Consider the following 23,552-nt stretch of genomic DNA (forward strand, 5'->3'; position numbering starts at 1 on the left):
CAGTGCAGCAATAACAACCCTCTGGAGGAAAGCAAGCTCATTTTCACACCTCCAAAGCTGTACCTGTTTAACAGCTCCYTGGGCAGCGTGCATGCCAATGCAACATGAATGCTCTCCCCACAGCCACACTAGTGGATAGTACAAAGGACAGAGGGTTCATTTAACCTGTGTGAAGCAACAAGCTGCTCTCTTAACTCACGCAGTTTGCTCTGCGAGACACTTATCACAGCATGCACCCACAGGTAAAATTCATGAGCCTGGCTGCTTGTCACTGGAGAACAAGCACATCACACAGGGCACAGGCGCATGCTATGTGCTTGGCACAAACAGGCAGTGCAAGAAATGATCTGCTGAGCTCAACTTCCCCTCAAGAGTACAAACACACCCTCGCACCCCAGATCAGAAGCCTGGCCCAGAAACGACATGGGAGGACCTTCTGCCGCCGCCACCACCACCTTAGAAATGAAGCTCCACCAGCCGCTCACTGAGCAATGCATAACCAAGTGCTCAGGCCACTAAACCCTTTTAGGGCTTCCTCCAGAGGAACAAACCCAAAAGCACAGCCTAACAAGCACAAACAGACGGTAGGAAGGAAAAAAAAAAAAAAAAGGTGCGCAGCGCATTGCCACCACTCGCCTTAACGCCCGCGCCACCGACGCAACGACTAGGAAAGGCCTCGCGAGACTGAGGCTTTTATAGCCGCGGCCGAACAGAGCGACAGGAGGTTCAGCCAGTGAGAGGCGCCTCCCGGCGCGACGCCCCCCCCATTGGCTGCCGGCGGGGACGTCGTTAGGCCGGGGGCGGGGCTTCCGCGGCGGTGGGGCGGGGCCCCGCGCGGCTCCACGGAGCCGGGCGCGGGGGGCGGTTGCGCGAGCTGAGCGCGTCGCTGATGAGGGAGGGAGCGGTGAGCGCGAGCCCCGGCGCGAGCCGCGACAGTCGCTCGCCGCCGCCTCTGCCCGCGCGCCCCCGCGGTTCCCCCTGCCGGAGCGCAGCGCACAGGTGAGGATGGCCGCGGCGCTGTCTGGCAGCCGGTTCCCCCAGCGGTCCCCGAGCCCCTGGTGCCGGCTTCGGACTCGGCTTGGAGCCGGCGATCGGGTAGCGGTAGCTACGGCAGACCGCTCCCTCCACCCCCCGCTTTGCACCCCGCCCCCGGGTTTTTGGAAGCTGGGACCGGACATGCCTCCTTCTCTGCACCCTTTAGTGGGGGTTTGCAGTGGAGGCGCTTCCCCTTCGCGCGCTGGGGATCCCTGCGGTGTTGCCCGAGGGAGGGAGGGAGGCAGGCAAGGGGCCGTCCTGCTCCCCTATCTGCATGCATGCACCCTTTTGCGCGCACATGCACCTGCGTGGTGGTGTAACGACAGCCTGCGGGTCCTTCGCAGGACTTGCTGCCACCCCTTTCCTCCGCCCAGCGTTGGGGGTGTCCGCGGCCCTTGGCAGAGCATGTGGAGGGCGCCGCCGAGGTCCGGAGCACAGCGGGGATGCTCGCTCTCTTTCTCCGGCTGGGGTGGCGGGGGTGCCCGGGAGAGCGCTGCCGCTGCCCCTTCTCTGTCTTTGCACCCTTCCTCTTTCTCCCTCCCCTCCTGGCGTGCTGGGAGCCTGAAGGGTTTTTAGCAGAGTTTGCAGCTTCCTTTCCCTCTTCCTCCTCCCGCTCCAAAAAAAAAAAGGAAAAAAAATCTCCTTCCAGACGCGCAGGTTCCCGGACCCGGCGCTCTCCCCTCCATCGCCGTTAGCTCTCGCCCTCTGCCGCCCGGACGGCCGCCGCGGCCGGCGGGGCTCGCCGCTGCTCCGCGGTCCCTGCCGCCCTCCGCCGCTCCGCACACACAGACTCTCCCCCCACGAGCTGGAGGCGGCCGATGCTCGTCCCCCCCGCCTGAATTCTCGCTCCCCGAGTAAACACTCACGAGCAGAGAGGGGGGGAAACGGCAGGGAAGATCCCGCCTAACTCGGGACGCGCCGCGGCGGCCGCCCCCGTTTCCGCAGCGGGCGGCGGCAGCGCGCCGCCGTCGCCGGACCCTCAGCGGGCTGGAGGGGGGGACTCGGCTGCGAAATGGCAGCGCCGCGGCGGCGGCGAGCCCGGCTGTCAGCGCGCGGAGGGCGGGGGGGAAAGAACGTTAACGGCCGCTAACGGTCGCCGGTGGCGGCGCGCGGCTGCCTGCTCGGCCGCGGGGCTTCGCTGAACTTGCGGCGTCCGGGCGGCCCCGGGAAGGGGCGGGGGGGGGGGACAGCACCTCCCGCCGGGCGCTCACCTGCGGAGCGGGGTGCCGGTGACCTGCTTGGGCAGAGAGGGAGGAAAACGGGTTTTCATTCGCTGGCGGCCACAGAGGGAGCCGGTGTCGGGAGGGAGGATGGAGCCAGCGGGCTGGGGGAGGGGGCTCAGGCTGGGGCTCTCGGCTCTGGGGATTGGGAAATGTTTCGAYTAAAATAAGGTGAAAAAGAGTCTGCCTAGAAATTCTCCCGCCTGCTCTCTTTTTTGTTTTCTTTTAATAACGTACCACTCTTGTATGCCTTACAGAACAACCTTCTAAATACAGTACTGCTGCCATTGTAGGTGCTTTTGCAGAATGGGATCTGGTCTGATCCTCTCAGAAGTCTGGCACTCTTCAGGCTTTGAACCTGCACAGCCAAACCTTTCAGCAAGCGTGTAAGGAACCGAGCTGAGCATTTGCAGGGGCATTGAAGTGTATCAGGTTTTATGGTTTGCAGTTGAAACTATGCTTTGTATGTATTACAGGAGTATCTGGATACATACAGAAACTTCGTAGTTTATTTAAGGCATGATTCAGTAGGGTGCTGCTCAGCTTCTGCGAGATGCCAAGTACCTTCAGTTCTCACTGCCTTCAGCATCTAGCAGGGGCATTCCTGTTTGCAGTGGCAAGGTTTAAGTCATATCAGTGCTGGAAAATTTCACAGGCTTCATGTGTCTAGTTATACCCTGTCATAATGTAGGCTTAAACTGGATTACCCCTCGGTTAAATTAGCTTAGTTTGTGTTGTAAATTATTGAACAAATCTAAAGTGACCACCTGGGGGTTAAATAATTTAAGTGCATCTACATGTGGGTTTTTGCTGGCTTAACTAGATCAATTTTTAAAAGCTGAAATGCTTCTAGTACATGTATTGCCTTCATGTATGCAGTTTAATGTATTGAAATACTTGAATGATCATCTAAGTACTGTAGCTGAGCTGTTGATGCCTGTGTTAAGAGGAGTTGGTGAAGGGGGCAACACCAGAAGACCCCTGGTGTTGTGTGAAGTATACAGAGAATAAGGATAAAAGTAGAACCAGCCCACTCAAAACCATGATAATTCTTAATTTGACACAGTTTTGTGCGTATTCACTGGTAATTTAATCATTTTACTACTGGTTTCTTCCTCTTGCCTCCCCCCCCCCATTTTAAAATTCTTTCAGTTGGTGTTTTCCTGTAGCTTTAAATAGCACAGTGAGAGGCCCTGATCACGACCTCTAGATTTTGTGGCAGCAAATGTAAAAATGACGCCCAGACTTTCTGGCAAGGCAGGCAGTTCACTTTCCTTGCATTATCAGATGGTATTTTTACTTTCCTAGTTGCCCTGTCTGGTTGCATGTTGGACCAGCTGTATATTTCCCCTGCTGGGATAATCCACCTAGCTTGTATCCTGGTCCATTGTGTACACTTGAGTTGCTCTGGAGGGATCTGACTGCAGCTAGAATAAATAACAGTTAAGGCAGGCTATAGATTAGGCATCCTTGCTTCAGAGCAACTTTAGCCCTGTTAAACCGTCAGTGTCACTGGCATTGTCAGTGTCCTAGTCACTTATTCTGGTAGTCTGGGAATGACTTGAACTGTTCTTGCAGCCAGGCCATATGAAACTTTGGGGTTTTGAGATTCTTTTCTATCCTTGTTATTAAAGTTCATCCAGACTTTTGTCTTCTGACCTAATTACTGTTGCCTACCTCTCTGACTTTTATGATGTCCATCTCCTATTCAAAGTGCTTGTGCTGATGATATTTCCTGGCATGCCGTGCTCTCCATGTTAGTTTTCTTTACATCTCTCAGCTGTCTTTATCTTTCATTGTGTTGAATTCAGGTTTCCTATTTCATAAAGCCTTTCACAGTTTTTTCTGTTCCTGCTCATTATTTTGTTTCTTACTGAATTTTACTATCCACTTTGTCCACTTCCCACATACATGCATTTGTTCTGTACCTCATAGGTGCTATGTGATTTCCAAGTTAATGTTTAAAGTCAAAGTCCTGTCTGTGCATAAAATTCCTCAAAGCCCAAAGCACATTACTAGCATTGTATGTGAAGTATGTGAGGTAATCATAGTCAGAAGGTAACCGCTTTCTGTGGCCTGGAAGTTGTGAGCAAAGTTTGAGCATGTGGTTCTGTAACTTTGTTGATCTCTGCCTTTCTTTTGTTAACCACACCTGCTTGTTCATCCTGTCTTGTTTCCAAGTTCTTTGGTAAAGGTTGTGCGTGCTGCAGTAGCTCAGATTTGACTTGAATGTCTAGGTACCAGTATAATAAAAAAAATATTTTCCCTGTTGTTCTAAATGTACCCAGGGAAAAGATTGACAGAGATTGCTTGTGATGGGAAAATTCAAGGCAGGTCTTTCTTTATTGCTGCATAACATACCTGTATCAGATGGAACTTATTGTGGGGAAAAACTGGCAGTACCCTGAAAGAATGTCAAATGTTTATGCTACTTGAAATGATGATTTGGCTCTTTAAAAACAAATCTCCCCGGCTTTTAAAGCAGGGCATGGGTTAATTTACTTCCATATTTTCTTTGTCCTGCTTGGTTAGGATAGTGTGTTTAGATGCTGGCTGTGTTTGAACAGTTGAGGATTTTCTAGTCAGGATATGGAACCTTCATCTGGGGCAAAACTGAACTGTTGGATAAGCTYTGTGCTGTGTCCTTGTGCATGTGTGGTGGGAATAGAGGAGTGATATGGTCGTAGCGTGGTACTTTCATGTTTTTTGTGCATTGCTGCCTGCTGTTACAGATTGAAGAATCTCTGCATGTGTGACTGTAATCTGTGCTTCAGCTGAAGCTAAACTAGAAAAAAAATGGTTGTGGATGGATCAAATATTTTTTGCACTGAGCAAAGAAAGATAAATGATGTAGACTTATACATGCTGTTTAAAGCCCTGATCTCAGTTCACTGGAGATAGTTCCAGTCCTGCAGTTACACTAGGCCCCACTGATTTCAGAGGGGTTTTGTCAAAGTGAGTACTTACAATTGGGGCCTCAAGTTGTTCTGTTCCTGAGAACCCTCTCATATCTGCCAGTACAACACTTGATCTTGCCTTGAGTTTATGATAGAATTGTCATATAGGTCATATATATGTTTATCCTTTAACAACCAAACACGTGAAATGTGGTTCTTCCAGATACAGGCAGTTCTAATGGAAACGGACAAACTAATGTAACAAGTGCTATTCCCTGAACTGAGACTGAGGCAGTGCATGTAGGCCATAGTAGTGAGCGTATAGTAGCATTTGTCTGCTGTATTTTGGTACATGAGGGTCTCTTGTAAATATTGTTTTGTCTTAAACTGTTAAACTTTTGTTTCCTTTAAACAGGACTAGAAGAATAAAGAGAAGTTAACTTATGAAAACTGATAAGAAAGCTGAACAACAGTTTGGAATGGATTGATTTATGATATGTTTGATATATGAGAGCCACGTTTTGTGTTGCTGTTGGCCAGCTGCTGCTGCTGGTGGACTTTCAGCTGACTTCATTACAGCAAGCCCAACAGATCCTAATCGCTAATAGAACGTAAACAAGTGTGATGCTGAAATGAGATGAGGCTCCGAAATGGAACTGTGGCCACCGTGTTAGTGTTCATCACTACTTTCCTCAGTTTGTCTTGGTATACTGCATGGCAAAATGGGAAAGGTAAGTAAAAGGCTATGAAAACAAATTGACCTCCATGTGAGTGTATGGCACAGGAATGAATAGTACAGCATATGTGTTGCTGCTGTATGTTAGTAATCTGTAAATTGTATGTTGACTACCTCTGCTCCAGAAGGTATTGCCTTGGTGAGAAATAAATACCTGCTAGTAGATTTTGAAAATTAACTTGGAAGGAATCCTTTTGTTTAGGAAAAAAAAAACCTCTGAAGAGAAACAAATACTGCTGTTTGAGGGTTTGGTTCAGACTGAATAGGGTTTTTTATCTGGTGTATGGTTTTTGGAGAAACAGACTTTTCTGGGTGTTTTTTKTTTGTTTTGTTTGTTTGCTTTGTTTTTCTTCCTATAACATATGGCCAATGAACTAGGCTGGAGAGTGTTATTTTTGGTGCTGCTTTCTGTCTTCCCTGATGGTTTGGTGATGGCAATGGCAAACTGCCAATCAACATCATTGAGTGATTTTTATTTCTTGCTGTCTTTGAAGGAAATGTACGATATTTTTTGTCTGAGTATGATTTAAGAAATGCAGTAATATGAACAAGTTGACCAAGTAATGGGAAATGCATCTATTATAATAATATGAGCAGTCTCATGAAATAATGAAGAAACTGTCATGTATAATAATTTTTACCTTTTTTATATATGTTTGTTAATCATGTTGCAGTCCATGTGAACCTGGGAAAATTCTGGTGTTCTGATGGTCAGAACTGTTTACTGCGAATAAGATGTTTTGGGTTTGTCCTTCAGGAAAGCGAGCAAACTTGTTCAGTAGTGGTTTCTAGAAGCAGGATATTTGTTTTATAAAGACCTGGTCTCTTGAAAAATAGTAGACTGTGTCCTTCAAAGATAAAATCACTTTAAAACACATTCTGTCTTAAATGAGATTGTTACATGGTTTGGTCTGACTGTTCTGCTGAGAACCTTGTCTTCAGTTGTGCTTTGGGTCCAATAAGAAGAGCAAGCTGAGAATTTCCAGGAATACCGTCTGTTGTAGCACAGCCAATGTGCAACCTTTCTTTAAGTATACAAGAAGAATGAAAAAGATCCTTTGGGAATAAGCAGATGAGTTCTGTGGCATATTGACTGTTTTTCCACTGGGCATTTGTAGGAGAAGCAGATGCCATGTGGTCTGATCTCTGCTGTAGCAGTTGGTCAGTAGGCTAGCCTTGTGAATGCAAGCCTCAGTAAAAATGTCAGGTTCTTGAGGTTGTGGTAATGTACAGATCTTTTAATTGGGCAACAGAAGGGTAAAAGTGCCAAAGACTGACAATAAAGGGTATTTAAATCGCACACAAGTAGCCTTTTTTTTCATTTTGGTTAATACCATACACATTCTCTAATTAAACTTCATGTTACTAATTCTTTCCTTGCTAAAAAAAGGTCACTACTGAGACAGTACTGGTCTGTATGGTACTTGGTGACATTCAGTGCATGTTTAAGTTTCTGGTGGTCAGACAGCTCTGTTTTTGATACTTGTTTTTTTCCATCTGAGTGCTCAGAATAAATACTTCCTTAATGGTAGTATAAAAGTTATGCTTTTTATCTTCCTCCAGATCTTTCTGTTGAACATTAAGATGGTAATTTGTTAAATAAAAGTCAGTGTAACAAGATGTCAGTAATATGTTAAGTAATCATGAATTGCAGTTATGTAACTACGATCTAAGCAATTTGCTCTTAAGGTGTTCCTTCAAGTAAAATTTATACATAGAATAAAATATTAAATTTTATTTCACTTTCTATCTTAGACAACCCGTGTAAATTAATAAAATACTAAGTGTAAGACTAACAGAGATTTGAGTTCTTTTCAGTACCATGTTTTAAACTAGAGACATTTCCACACCAATGAGAAAAGCTTTGAAACTGACAATATATGTCTGGTTTTTTTTAAGAATTCATTTTCTAAGCTTGATATCATTTTATGTTTATTTAATAAACCTTATGGGATGGTCTTTTAATTCTTTGATCACTTTTTCRTTTCAAATTATTGTTTGGCTCAATTATAAGCAAATAAGGCACTTGTTTCTATTCATGAGAGGCTCTGAGGTTTCACTACTAGGATCGTTATCTTTTTTTTATTTGTCTACATTTATATGGTATGTGTTAGACTCCTGTAGGCATTTGTCAGTCTTGGATAGCAAAGTAAATCTACACTTAGAAAGCACTCAAAAAGAAAATACTATTACAATTTTTAAAAGAAAAGGCAAACCCCCAAATTGTTAGCTTCTAAGTGGTAACCAAGCAAATTTTGCTTTTTAAAAGCAGAAGCATAGTGCCTTGCTCCAACAACCTTAAACCACTCTTCATATGATTCATTTTAACTGAAGAACTAAGGGATCTCTGCATAAAGACCTTGGATGATTGTCATTTGAAAAGCAGAACTGTTTGCACAATAGTGATAAGTCTGGAATGATGTGGTATTTCTGCAGATCATATCTTTCTCTAATAAATATATGTGGTCCCAGTGTGTGAAAACATACTTGTGCAAGGCAGGGTTTAGACATTTTAAGGTGATACAGACTTTGATACTAGTTTAAAGAGCAAAAATTTATCTCTAGAGATCAGTGCTTTACAAACTGTAAGGATAGGCTGAAAAGTTGTTGGGAGTTAAAGTAAATACTCTGAATCCTGCCTTCCCTGGGAAGAGCATGATTCTAGCTTAGTCTGGTTGCCAGATTATATAAATAACAATGATCTGTACTGTGAAAGGTTATYTGGATGAAGTGGCTAATTACATGTTTTTGTGTTTAAAGTTAACTGTGTTCTAAGAAGGTTGACTGAATTAGCTCKTATCTTTGGAGAGTATCTTCAAAACTAGGGCAAGATCTTTGCCACTTCCTGGACCCCATGCAATATCTAGAAGCGCTGGAGCTGTAAGAAAGCAGTACAAACCCTGCATACACCTGGGGAAGACCTCTCCCTTCTGTGGGAAGCACGAAAAAGAGTTGTAAAGCTGCTTTCTGGTGTTTAAAAATATGCTTGGACGTGATTAACTCATAAATGAAATACAGATTTTGGAAATCCAGTCTTATCAAAATGGAGATTACTTTGGAGCATGTAAGAAAGCACTTTTAAAGGATCTGCACTGAGGGGTGCCGTTCTTTTGTCACTTCATATTCACAGTTGGTCAGTACAACTTAAGAGGCCCTTGAATCCCTCCTAGGGCTAGACTCTTATGCAAGTGACAGCTTTATGCTTAACATCATCTGTTGTGACTGGATCATGCTTTCCAGTACTCCTGACCTGCACAGTGTTGCAGGACTTCACCACCTCATTTTTGAAATGCAGTCTTCTTTATCCTACAGGCACTGCTCTTAAGAAGATCCAGCTAGTACAAGGTATTACTCTGTAGCTATTATACCAATCACAAAAATTACATCAAAGATGTGTGCTATGTAGAGTGTGATCTTGATGTTTTGTCTTCAATGTGACTAGTGGTCTGAGTTTGAGTACGTAATGATCCAGGAGGATTCTGCTAAAGAACTGCTGCTTGGGCCCAGCAAACCTCCTGTCATCCTCATGGAAGTTAGTAAGCAAGGTAAATAACTTACTGAATTAGGGCTGATATGGTAGAATGAACTTCCTTATCAAATATTCATCTACTTCATCATTTGCTTTCCACATGGAAGTTCTACCCTGATCCTGTCATCTTTGGTAAAAACACACAGCAGTCTTTTTGCTTAAAGTATGTATCCTTATTCTTGTTGAAAAACAGTAATTAACAGTGCCTTGTATCACTTATGGAAGGCACTTGACTACTGGAAGTGATAAGAACCTGTACAGAGTATGGATCCTAAAAATCTGAGACAACTTAACCCTTCAGGATTGTCTAAATGATGTGGTTCCCAAAGCAGTGTATGCCATCTTTTTTCCATGCAAAACATCCTTTTCTCTAATGTAGCTCATGAGATAGTTAACCAGCTTTCTAGGCTTGCTGAATATTCACTCATGCTTAGGCAATGAGTAGGAGCTACTTTATTTAGTAGCAACCGTTGTAGCAAATTTTGGAGTTACTGTTGCCTTCTTGCTGTTAATGATGACCTTTTCTCTCCTTTAGAGAGGTAAGAAAATGGCCTGACCTGTATAATAAAACTGTTGTCTCCTTCCTCTTCTGTCTATTTTCATAAAATTAGAATTACCCTACTGTGGTGCTCAGCCACAATAATTGTAAGTGCTAAATGATATCCAAACTTAACAAACTAAATTAATTTAGGAATAGGAAAACGTAACAGCCTAAAATGAAAGGCATCATTGATGGGAAATTTTGCAGTGAGAACAAGGAATATTACTTCTTGGAGGAGAAAAGTCCTACAGAACCATGGAGGAAATGGGACAGAGAGGAGAGGAAATAATTATTTTTTTTGGCGATGATTATGCTTATTTTTCTTGAAAAATAGAATAAAAATCTGAAAGATGCATCTAAATGCTTTGCAACCATAACTCATCTTAATTTATGCTTTGATCCTAAAAGAAGTTATCTGAGTAAATGCTGGTTACAGTCTTCTGGCTGCCTATTCTAATTGTCAGTGTTATGTGCCAATTTCCCAATGATGTAAGACTAATCAACCAAAAAAGTTAAATGGACAACAGATGGAGAGGAGTGGAGTTGGAGTAAGGGAAAAGGAAGGAATGCAATGATAAAGTAGAAAGTGCATATAACAATTCATGTCAGTCAATTTGTTTGAGGAAGGTGAACAAGGTCTATTTTTCTTTTCTTTTGAATAGAAGGGAAGTGTTGGTTTCCTTTAGAAATGCTGTTGCAGATCTTCTAGGAGCTGAATTTAAAGGAAATAGTTTCCTTTTTCTTTTTAACACCAGCACATGAGTATTACTGAAGTTTTAATCTAAAATACACTTCAAGTTTGGTTTCCAAAGTTGACAAATTCATATGTGGCTTACTGATATTAGAAATACAAGTTGAATTTCATGACGGCCAGTCAGGAATGTAGGTTTGGCATGGTTATTGTGAGTCTTTTGCAGTCAATGAAAGTGCAGATGAATCAAGTGGAAGAGGTACATATTTCAGGTGCTCAGGTGGGCAGGCTGCAGTTATCAGTACCATTGTGTCTGTCTCATGCCTGTTGCAACAGAACTTCTCACTGACACCAGTAATTTTGATGAGTTGCACTCAAAAGGATCACAGTGAAAGGGACCTTTTGCAGCACTGCCCCATCCCCTTGTCCTGTGTTTCAATAAAGTGCTAGCTGGATTAGCACAACATTTTGTGGGATTCTAAACTTGGTTGCTCCTGGAGTATATAATGTGATCAGTCTTGGCTAACAGCTTGAGATACTGCTCTTTGATTGTGGGCCAGCCCTCAGGGTTGGGGAAAGCTGCTGCTTTTGCTCTACRTGGGTTCCTTTAATAGTTGTTCAGCCTGAGTCTTCTATGGTTGCATGACTTCTCCAAAACAGTCTGTTGTCTCATGCAGAGGATATCACATGAGTAACTTAGCCCGGAAAGACAGTTGCTTCTGACACAGCTGCTCATACCATAACAACTCTACTGCAACAACTAAAATGTTTGCCATGGATTGTAAGCCAGCATTTATCTTCTTTCTTTATCTCATACTTTCTTTCTGGAGTAGTTACCAATAGATACACCCTTATGTTTTTACCAGTGAGCAAGAGTGGCTCCTCTGTGATCTATCCTGGGTTTACTGCCGGTTGGTATTTTCATTAGTAAATCTGGGTGATGGAAAGGAGTGAGTGCATATGAAATTTCAGACTGCACCTTGCTGGGAGGAGCAGTAGAGTTAGGCTGAGCAGTCAGCATTCAAAATGTCTTCTGCAAATTTGAGACAGTCAAGAATGGAGGTGAATGGAGGATTGGGACAAATCCCAAGTGCTGTTGAAGGCAGGGGAAAATRCCCCGGACGTCCCTTTCCCATTCAGTATTCTTGACTATTTCTGCCTTACTGCATCATTCAGAGACTGGGTGTTAGGATTCTAATTAGGAACAACAGTTTATTGTAAATCACGTGCTAAACCTGAGTCATCGTGTTATTGCAGAAACAAAAAGGAATCCAACAAAAAAGGGTGTAGTAGTATAAAGTATACCATTCCTGCAAGACGCAGGAAGTGTTCCTTCTGCTCTGCTTGCTACTGTGTCCACTTCCGGATGTTGCACTGCAAAGAAAATACAGATTCATTAGATAGGGTTCAAAAGAGCAATGAGTGACTGAAGATCTAGAAAATGTACACTGTAAGGAAAAAGTCAGTGTACTGGCATTGCATAGCATAAGGGAAAGGTGCGAGAAGAAAGAATGATAATTTTCAAGTGTGTTAAAAGTTCTTGCAAAAAGAAAGGATATGATCTGTTGTTTGTGGCCATAGTGAATAGGACAGGATATAATGGACTGTAACTGAAGCAAGGGAAAGTTAGATTAGACAAGTGGACAAGATATTTCTAATGATGAGTTCAGTTACATACTGGAGTATGTTGTTGGGAGGGATGAGGAATTTCCATTATAGGAATTTTTAAGAGCAGATTAAACCAGTGAAGACAAGTCAAAGTCACCAATACCATGTTTGGTACCAACAGAGATTTGGGCTAACACAGAAAAAGGGAGCTGCACTGGTTTTTTAAAGTCAATTTGACACCAAAAAAGTCAAAAGTAGGGAAGACCTCCAGATGAGAGAAATGATAAAACTTTGAAGTCATCTTGTTAAAGCTAGTTTTGAACGGGAGCCTGGACTAGATGACCTCCGGAAGTCCTTGCTAACCTAAGTTATGCTACGTATTCTTGACTTGGCCAGGTTTGTTTCTACTTGTGCTAAGAGTGACCTGCCAGCGCTTTTCATTAGTAACTAACATTGATGTTTGAGTAAGATATGCAGGAGTTGCCCCTTATTATGGTGACCAGTTGGTCTCTTAAAACACACGAAATGTTTCCTTGTATTTTAGCAGCTTCACTTAACCTATTATTGTTAATGTTCACAGACCTTTCTATGCACRGAACCATTAAAATATTGTTAGCAGAATTTCAGAAAGTTGCTTGTTTTTATTTTTAAGTGTGATTTTTCCCCACCCCCTCAGTTTAGAGTAGTATCTTATTCAGTAACCCAATTCCCCCTGTGCAGTCCAAATTTTATTTGTTGTATGGATAACAAAAAACCTTTTTTTTATTTTTGATACAATCCCTACAATTAGAATCCTGTAAGTTGTTTCTTGTTTGGGCAGAACATTGGTAAACCTATAGTGTAGTTTTGTTTGTTTATAATGAACTGTGTTTTGTTTTCCTGAAAATGGCAGAAAGTGAATAGAAAGTGGTTTCCTTGCTCACAGTGCAAGGCTTTCTTCCAGCTAGTCCCTGTCTAAAAAGCAGTTACTCTAGACAGTCTTTTAGAGCTGTGCTTCCAGCTGCTTTTTGGGTTGTCTCCTTGGCTTTCATGCAGCTTTCTGTCATTTTCTGCTGATGCTTCCCGTAGACATGCCATCTATCCATCAAACAGTAAACAACAGAAACCCTCTTTTTGCTTGTGACAATATATAATTTTAATATTTTATTCTCAAATTTTAAAAAAATTTTTTGCTTATCTCATGGAAATGTTGCTAGTGTGGCCCACAGATTCATCATGACCTTGCATATCAACATCATGAATATGTAAATTTCCTCTGACACCTCAGAGAGGCTGAACTAGATCTTTTTTCCATTACAAATTACTAGTAAAGTAATTTGTAAATAAACAGCCCTCATATTTAGGTGTGCAGCCCCTAGAGACAAACTGTAGAGGTACTATTGGAGAGAGATTTGAATGTAACCAATCTGATGGGGTCAGGTTATGACTTGTGGGATTGTTGTTAATTTGCAACCATGCAGGAGCACGGCAAAACTTTGATTCTGGGTTGTTTGTAAAGTGGACAAGTTAGAAAGAATCTGTACTTGGAAACTGAGCTTGTTCAACACACAGTCATTGAGGCACAAATCGTCAAGGAACATCAGCAACCCCTAACCACCAGCAGGGGTGGAATTAATAATCAAACTTCTATGGCGCTTCAATTTTGCTTCCAAAACTGTAAGAAGATTCAAAAGTTTCAGCTCTTAGAATAGTGTTGTAATTGTGAGGTGGTAGCACGTCTTCTGACCGCTGTTGTCTTTGGTTAGCTGAATTTTCTCCTAGTGTATTAGAATGTTGAACAAGGGAATATTTGGCCATGCATCTGCCATTACTAATCTCATTTTAATTTAGAAAACGGGTTTTTCTTGTTGTAGTTCCTGGTTTGTACGCGTATGTTTTGTTGGCTTCAGAGGGGAGGGAAAGGAATRGTTTAACTCCCAGAACAGAGTTATTGACAGTTCTATAGTAGAAGTAAATCATATTAAAGTTTTCAGAAGCTTTCAGGCTATCAAAACTGAATGGTTGCTTTTTCATTCTGAGTCATGCTTTTTATTTCCCTGTATGCCATTTCCTGTGCCACATTGATCTGTTGCTGAGTTAATCCATCCGAGAACATGCAGCATCTTAACTCTCAAAATCTGAAGCCTGAATGTTCAAACAATGTGTGAACATAAATATGAATGGTGGTTCTTGAAGATGGGTTGGGGGTACCATACATCTGGGTTTTCCTGGACATAACGTCTTTCTCTTCATGGAAATCTGGCCTGGGCAGAAATCCCTCAAATGCAAAGTCTGTTAGCCCCAGATGGATGGTGCCGCACAGGCATGCTATTGCTGCCTGCATTACCAGAAATCCCAATTTTGATCACATCATGTGTAGACAGTGACTGTTTAGGTAACACCTTTGGGAAGTTTTATGCAAGTGTGTATTTGGTAAGTAACTGAGCAATTAATTGCACAATAGTCCCCATGCTTTTGGGATGCCTCAGGGGGATCAACTGCTCAGCTATTGCTCAGTGGGTTGGCATGTGTGCTGCGAGTCACATGGCTCCATGCCTTTTGGGAGAATGTACAGATGTGCATGAGTTGTAGAGTTTGACAGTGGAATAACTGTGCTCTCTTCTGATGTAAATAGGACATATGCATTCATAGGCAGAGATGACCTTTATTAGGTCGGGGCTCGTTTTCCCATGTTCTCCTCCTCTGCATGGCTTTACTGAGGAGGCAGTTGTATATGAAAAATGTGCATTTTTATAGCATCCTGAGAAACTGGAAAAGAGACTAAAGCTTTGCACTATATTTACTGTACATTGCTTTAAGTCTAACTATATTTAACTTAGTTTGACATTTTTTGACTAGGAGCGAGCTAAAATGGGATGCAAGACTTTACTCTTTCTCTTGTACTTTGGAGAGCCAAAGATGAGCTGCATCCAGTTTTGTGGTGTTTTAGCTATGCGTAGATTGCGATGATCAAAAGTTTGAATTGGGTGAAGTGAGAGTTTATCCTCATGTAGAAAGATCAATTGAAACTAGAACATTCATCAAATGCGCTACATTCAGTGTTTTGTTATGAGTAGTACCAGTGTCTTTTCATTGTTCCCTAGGAGAGTCATAACGATAAACTATTGACTTGGGCAGATATGGAAAGTAAGATGGCTGTGGTTAACCTTTTTCAAAAGTTAAAATGTCATTGCAGTTTTTTTCTGTCTTAAGGCCTGCCTCTTTARTCCTTTTTTTTTTCCTTCTGTCACTCCTTCATAATAATTTTTTTAATCTGTCCTGCTCACTTAGGTCAAATTTGGTGTTCTCAATAATACTGTGTTCCTGTAAGTTTTGAAGAAACAGGCCATTAGGAAGAGGACAGTCCCTGCTTGGCCCACGGGGAGGGAAGGGCCAGACCTGAGCAGCTGTGTTGGTTTTTGCTGGTTGGCTGGCTAGTGCTCGTGTTCCCGCTGGCCACGCAGCAGGTGCAGAGCTCTCCATCTGCTGCAGCACTGCTATCTTTTGCCTAGCTAGTGGTTAAAGGCAGATGCTATTACTGTGTGATGTCTTCAGGGAAGTGGGTAGATAAGAGATGGAAGTGTTATGGGGAAGTCTGGAAGAAGCAAATGTATGGGGAGAGAAGCAGGGGATGACATGAGGGCTCGGGTGGTGATGCAGAGGCAAGGGCAGAATGCCGGTTCTGCAGGGCTGGGGTTATAGTGGTGGAGGAAGCGAGGATCCTGGGGTGGGAAAGGGAGTGTCAAGGGAGAGCCGGGGCCACTGGGATGTAAGTCCCACAAGTGAGAAGTTAGAGGCAGCTGTAGGAAAACAGATCTAGGGAGCTTGTGCAGATGTAGTATCTCTGTTTGGTTTGGGATGTTTCCCCCACCCCATCCCCCCACCCAGTCTTAGCTCTCACTAGTCGCACAAAATTGCCAGAGTGCAGGGTGAGAAAGAGAGAGGTATTTTATTTAAAATTCAGGTAGACGTTTTCATATAAATTATGCATATTGGCTTTGAAACTTGGACCTGATTGTTCATGATACTGTTGATTTAATGCTACTTAGAAGTGTAGGACAAACTGCTTATGATTGTGTTCATGAGYGTATTTTTGTATTTGGTCATCTTTTAAATTAGTGGAGAATAGCCTTCTGATTCTGGCAACAATCTGTACTTGAGCTGCTTGCTTTTATCTGCATTTAGTCTTGTGGTATATCTTACTTGGTATTTGTGCATATATTTATTGTTGTTGTTAAATGCACCATACAAGAGAAAAGCATTCATGGCTGCTTTGCTATGTTATTTATTGAGAGGTTAATTTCCTTTTTTAAAAATGAAACTATAAATGTAGCAAGCTGTTCGTTAAGCTTTTTCAGATAAAGTGGGTGTTGCCATTTTTATCATAAGTTGTATATAAATGAAACTGTAGAGTTGATGGCTGATACAATTTACTGATCATTCTCACTGATTAAAAAGTTGTACATATATTGCAATAATGGGTTAAAAGTAATGGGACACTTAAAAGCTTTTACCCCATGGCAGTATTGTTCACATCTTTCAAAAGTAGACGTGGACTTTTACATCCACAATTTTTTATGATGCAAAATAGGGGTTTTGAACAAAACTTTAGTAAAAAAAAGTCTTATAGAGGAAAAATCAAAAAATATTTTATTTCCATTCTCCATATTAAAATGCAGTTTATAGGTACATAATGCTTCTTGCATCTCTGCTTCTGTGGGAGTAATTCCTATGCTGGGCTAAATCTTCCACAAACTCTTCACTTCTTGGTTATTGAAAGGGCCAGTGCAAAAGTTACAGTTCTGCTTGGAAGCCTTAGCCCATTTGAAATACAAACCTATTTGAACTACGTTTCCATGTGGCATTGTAGCATCACAAACTAATGTGGAATAATGTTGATGAAGAGTAGTGTAATGTAATGGCAAAAATAATTAAAAATATGTAATTAAAATGTTGATTTGGGAAAGTTAAAATGTCAGTTTTTTCAYGTTGAATATTTTGGAGGCTTTTTTAGTGAAAAGTACGATATTTCAGCTTCTCATTCCATGCGACGCATTCCAATGGCTTCAGTCAAGTCTAGCTGGAAACCCAGGAGTGGCTTCTCTAACCTTGTGAAAGCATGTTCACTGCTGCTTCTGCAACATTCTTTTTCTGTTTACAACCTCATGTTTGCCACGATTGAAATTCTGATCCCTTGAAGGGTCTTATTTGACATAAAAACAGACATCATTTTTAACCTTGTTCTCGTGTTGTTGTTTATTTATATGAAAGCTAAGGCTGTGAAATGCTAACAAAACAAATACAATGGATTGAGTCCATGTCAGAGTTGAGATTAAACTAGTTTCAGGTGTCCAGCTATGGGTGAATTTTTGATTGTTCCAATGCCAGAATTATAGGCCTGAGTGTGATCACCAGTGATCATGACTGCATATTAGCATGATGATCGCTTCTAAACCTGAGTACCTGATTTTGTTTTCCAAATACAGCTCTATTTGTCTGTATTATAGTGACCCTCAGAATATTGATGACAGACAAGCTCTAGTAATTGCTTGACATGGATGCTTTCAGAACAAAAGGACTATGATCTTTGACTTTATCCTTTGAAACAGGAAGTCCATCAACACTAGGCATCTTGGGAGGCAGTGGCTGGCTTTGGTTCCAGCTGTATAGTTAACATTGTGTAATGTTAGCAGCACAACAATTTAATTGTGTGATAGCTGAAGAAGGGAAAGAAGTGAGCTGATATCATATCAGTTGGTTTTCTGAATTTTCTAATGTGTATTGTGGTATGAATACAAGGAATAATCTGTGCAACCTTTGACTAAAACTTTAGCTATTTAATTTTAAAATCTAATTATAATTGTAGCTGTTAAAGCAGGAAGTAGATGCGGGGGCATCAGATATGCAAAAGATTTTGAAAAACTGTAAAATGCAGATTCAGTTAACGACTGGCTGTTCTCAAGATGTGACTGACAGGATTAGAGGAAGTTTGAGTGATTGCCAAATTGATTTGGAAAAATGGTTTGCTTTTTGTACACCCTGCATTTGGATAATAAACATTTTCAACAAAAATGTTCTTATTATGATCTTCTATAGAGACTTCTTTTTCTCTTTTGGATCCCTTTTGCAATTTTAATTTACTTATCAAGTCTATAACAAGCAAAATCAAAGACCCAACTTTTACTTTCAAGAGTTTTGTTATAGCAGAGAGCACGATTTTAGTACATTGAATTAGAAGTTTATTAGCTTATAAAGAGGTGATATACAGAGAAATATTTCTTAATTAAAAAAACAGGCATTTGAGATGACCAGGACAACATGTATATTTTGTTTTGATACCTTAAGATGAGTACGCGTAGTTGTTTTTAGAAAGTAGCTGAAAATATTGGCTGGTCAAGGTCTGAAGAGAAACATGAGACGTCACAGGTGGTTTCTTCTACTCAAACTGATGATAAGGAGTTGAATTACCTAAAGGGTAATTACATTTGTTTACACTGTCAGCAAATCTTCTGTAGGTATTTCAGGTGAAAGGGTTGTCTCTCTTGTTCCCTTATAGCAGATATGAAAGAATAGTGCTTTACCAGGGTTAGTTTTTGTTATTATATTTAATGTTAAAGTTATGATAGCACACAGAGCTAGCTATTCATCACTATAAAGCCACACTACTAGGATCTGCATAAGCAGTTGCAGTCTCTGTCATAGATCTTGTTGGAACTGAACGTAATTAGCTGTTATGTATAGTTTTAAGAAGATATTTTTGGTTACTGATAGCAATAACATATATATGAACTAAATGAGACAAAAGTTTAGAGATGGGAGCAAACATAATAAATGGGTACAACGTGTATGCTTAGTACAGATCTTTCCATGGAAATGTAGAATGGATTGTTTGGTTTTTATATATAAGAAAAGCATTTCCGTTGCATTTTTATAAGTTAGGTACTTTAGTTCTTCACTGTTACCAAAAATGCAGTCTAGATTTCAACCTATCCCATATCTTGAAAGTAGAGTATGTTTCAGTACTATGATTGTAACATTTACCCAACTGGAACTTCATGCTTGCTTAAGCAGTAGTTCTTTTGCATAAGATTTTTATTCAGAGTTGTAGCACAGCTTTTTAACTGGTAGTTTATTTAAAAACAATCGTGACATAATGATCTTTGTAAAACCTGTCACTGGAAATCATATTSCTGTTTTTAACACTGTGACATTACTATTGGACATTTCCTAGTTTCTTTTGTGCTGTTGTACCTTTAATCTGAGCCTTGTGCAAGAGAGAAATATTAAAGTGAAGGTTTTTGCCAAAGGTTGTTTGAAGGTAATGATTTTCTGACATTGCAAAGAGTTAATATCTAAATTATACAAATTCAATGGATTGCATGTTCTGCTAAGCGCTTCCTTTATTATAATTTCTTAGATGGAACTCTTTGTGCTGTCTATTCCTTTGAGGTGAACGATTCTGTGTGGAAGATGCTATAAATTTAAAGTAGCTGAAAACATCTCAAATACTGAGAGAAAAACAGATAGGTATAAAGCTCTCAGTGTTTTGATTCATTACTGAACTATGATATAAAATACCGAAATTGCCTGGTTCAGAAGTTTAGTTGGGGAAAAAAAAAAACAAAATCCTCACCGATTTTATTCTAGAACTGTTGTTTGTAACAAAGTGTATTTTACAAGCATTGCTAGTCTTTTTGGTCTCTTGATTGTGTTTTAATAAAATGAAGCATGTTTCCTCAAAACTGAAATCTTTCTTCGTTCTAATGAACTGGATACAACTTGTTTTAAGATATTAGAAAAAGCCCCAAAGATATAGTAAATTGCATATGATATTGCAAATCTAGTATGACATCTGATTTTTGTAGTATTACATGAGCTGATTTCCCTTATGCAGGGGGATTGTTATATTATCTTTATAAAGTCTATATAGATGCATTATGAGGGGGAAAAGTTAGAACTGTTTTTTTTTTTTGAAATGCTTGGCTTTTTGTGAATACAATTTATGAAGCTTGTATTTATTCAGGGCTAGAGATGTGTTAAATGCTGATTGCTTATTGTGGGACTGATTTAGCCTACGATTCAAGTGACCTTTTTATACCACTTTCCCTTTAAAGAAGAATTGCTCTAACAGTTGACAGTGCTTCTTGGCACTGGGAATAGAATAAAAACCAAATAGCTGGAACCTAAAAAGCCTGAGGATTGAATTAATCAGTAGTCCTGGGCAGTGTCATTTGCTAGGCAAAGAAGTAAAAACACTAGTTAAGTTAACAGTCAAATCAAGACAAAGAAATTGTAAATGTGAGATTTCTTTATTTTTTCCCTCACTGTAGCTTGTTGGGGTTTGTTTTAAAAGAAGACTATCAGCTCAGATGCTGCCAATAACTCTTCCCAAACAAATCATATGTTTCATTATCCTTATTGTCTGAAGCCAATGCACAGACAGAACACCATATGCTTCTTCTGACTTGACCTCCTTAGCCGTGGGTGTGTGGATTTTCTGATGCATTATTCTTTTTATTCCTCTTGTCCAAAGTAATGTTCAGACCCTCTGTCAGCTCTCGTTGGTTGAGGTTTGAGAATGGTGTCATAGTGGGATTTTTATAGCGTTATAGAAAATTTTCTAAATTGTGACCTTTCCGTATTGTACAATTTGTATAGAGAGGCAAAGGTGATCACTTGCAGGGGGAAACATTTAAAACTGTTGCTGGCTGCTCTATCCAGCTATCGAAGTACCCCTTGGAAAAATCATTCATCAGTTGTCACAGTTCTAGTTGGGCTTCACTGGCCTTCTGATTGGTTAGGAATAGCTTACTGTCAGGGTTTGAATTTGCCAGTCTGTAAATTCAAAAACAAATTTATTTTAAGGAAGTATTTTACATACATTTAAGTTCAGTGATCCTTCTGAGACCCACATGTATACTGAGGAAGTAGAAACTAGGCAGAAACACTTTTATTGTTACAGAAGCAAATGAGGATGACAACTTTATTTGCATTGATGCTTGTTACAGTTTTGACTACCTGTCTGGGCACAGCCAATACAAATGTTTTCCTCCTTGCTTCAGGAGGATTTGTTGCTAACAGCTGTTGTTTGGTGGTGATTCAGGTAACTAGTGAATGTAAGCTTTAGTGTTCATGTATTCAGGCCCATCAGCCAGGATTTATGGTTTGAGAAGGTCCATTAAGTTTAACTCCTCAAGTTAAGGAGAATAATAAAAWAAGCCATTGTCCAGCTTAAAAAATAGAGCAGAAATGTTACATAGCTGTTTATTGTCTCTATTTGGCAGCTAAATACAAACTCTTCACCTTACAAACTCTCCTTGATTAAAAACATATTTGAAATCTGTTGTGGGCTAATCTTCATTTGAATTGGAAGTGAATGTGCATATGTAGCCTGCTAACCCAAAAAGGTGAAATCTCTTACTGAGGAAAGAGGAAGGTTTGGAGCATCCTTTCTACTGCATCAAGGAATTGCTTAAAAATGAGGCCAGAAGTGGAGAAAAGTTTGGGTGGCTATCTGCTATACACTTCTGAATTTTCTGCCAGTGCTGTGGGCAAGTCATAGAGGACAAACTACTCTTGGAATTAATTGGTTGTGATGCAAACTCATGTGTGTCCTGCAGCTCCTCTGTCATATTATTCTTTTGCAAGTCATGTGAATCTGCCTCTTTGGTGTAAGGTGCACTACCAGTGGAAGATGAAGCTGCTGATACTCTATTTTGCTTGAATAACTTGGGATTCATAGAAGGACAGTTTAATGTGATAATCTGATATTAATATTGTAAAGGGAGTCTATTTGCCTTTTTTTTAATTTAAAATAGCCTTGGTTTATATCATGAAATCTTTTGAAAATTTCATCCGGAAGTAGCTGAAAAACAATAAGGAAAGGTTACATTTTTTCAAACTTGTATGAGTTCTGTTTAAATTTATACATTTTACGTGGTGTTAACTCTTTTTGCAGCTTTTACATTTTGAATTAACAACTTCATTTCTTGAAAAAGAATTTTGCAATATATGAGCCTCTTAAAACTTCGGACTGTTGAAACACTAATCAGGATATGAGGTTCCTTGTTACCTTGCCATGCAGTAGCTTTCAGTGAGACATTGTTCACTGCTTCAACAAAGTTTGTATATTTAAATTTACTTTGTCCTCTATGAAGATGTTTTATTCTGTAACTGTTATGATTGCTAAGTTACTTTTAGTACATTTTTATTAAAGATACCATGGCAAATGGGGGAAAGCAGGTTGTAGGAATCTCATCTGTTTTGTACTGCTTCTGTTTTTCTGCTTTTGTATAGTGGAATCTGTGTTAAAGCAGAGTTTTCTACTTTTTTAAAAGCATGGTCACAAGTAGATCGATTCTGAAATTTACATTTCAAAATAGAAAGGTTTTACCAGTAGATATTATAAAAGATCACATTCAGATTACTTTAAAAGTTTTAGTGAAAACAACTTCAGCTCCTGCTGCAAAGGAATGTTTAAACAAAAATATCTGGACCTTGATTGGATCAGGCCCTGAAATTTTCAAAGCAAACACTTCAGACTTGTGCTAGTGTGTTAGAATCAGTGAGAGAACAAAAAACATTTTTTGTTTATACTGATTTTGAAGTGCAAAATGTGAACAAGTTGCAATGGAAAATTAAATAATTAAATTTATTTGGTTATTTTTTAAAATTTAAGTAAGGAAAAGCTTTGGAAAGTTCACTCAAAAAGAATAGCTGTCCTTCACAGCAAATGCTACTAGAAATAAGCATTTTTTTATAATGCTTCTAATTCTAATAAATAAATTTCTATGTGGAAGATAAGGGCAATAAACAATAATTCTGCCAGATTGTTTTGGTAGAATGAAATACCAGATTGCTGAAAACTCCTGACAATTTGAATCACAAGATTAGGATAAAAGAATGATTTGTGCTCTTGTTTTCCTAAATACTTTTTTTTTTACTGTTTTGTGAAGCAAGAAAATTTTTTTGTGATTAGTAGGATGTATTTTTATGTAAATTATTTACCTTACTTTACTGCCTTTAATTCCATAAAATAGTAAATTTGCAAAACTGCATGTTGTCTAATTCTTTCAAAATAATAATATAACTTTATGAATAGCCATAGCTGCAAAGTTTGTAACTAAAAAGGCCCATAGAATAAAGTGTTCAAGTAGGACTGACACAACTTGACCTTGAGCAGTTTCCTTAACAGCTTTTATTTATAGCATGTCTGTTGTTAGCATTTACAGTATATTGCCTTATTCTATATTTGCATGGTTGATTACTTTTCTGCTTCAGATTTTATAACTCATCATAACTTGCTTGTAAAAGGTT

The 23,552-nt window shown here is 40.1% G+C and overlaps 1 protein-coding gene across 4 annotated transcripts in view; it reads left to right on the plus strand.

Moving 5' to 3' along the window:
* The first annotated feature begins 874 nt into the window (after window positions 1-874).
* MGAT4A (alpha-1,3-mannosyl-glycoprotein 4-beta-N-acetylglucosaminyltransferase A) overlaps window positions 875-23,552 on the plus strand; it is a 73,958-nt gene continuing 51,280 nt past the window's right edge. Inside the window, exons 1-2 of one of the 4 annotated variants that reach the window (XM_026065791.1) lie at window positions 875-999; window positions 5,568-5,883. In XM_026065791.1, the coding sequence (XP_025921576.1) occupies window positions 5,790-5,883 (94 nt within the window). In that variant the 5' untranslated portion in view covers window positions 875-999; window positions 5,568-5,789. Of the gene's footprint in view, window positions 1,000-2,480; window positions 2,681-5,567; window positions 5,884-23,552 lie in introns of those variants that run through there. The other 3 variants (XM_026065817.1, XM_026065807.1, XM_026065801.1) reach the window with 3 other exon arrangements.

This window comes from Apteryx rowi, unplaced genomic scaffold, assembly GCF_003343035.1.
Source record: "Apteryx rowi isolate R43461 unplaced genomic scaffold, aptRow1 scaffold_103, whole genome shotgun sequence".
NCBI lineage: Eukaryota > Metazoa > Chordata > Aves > Apterygiformes > Apterygidae > Apteryx > Apteryx rowi.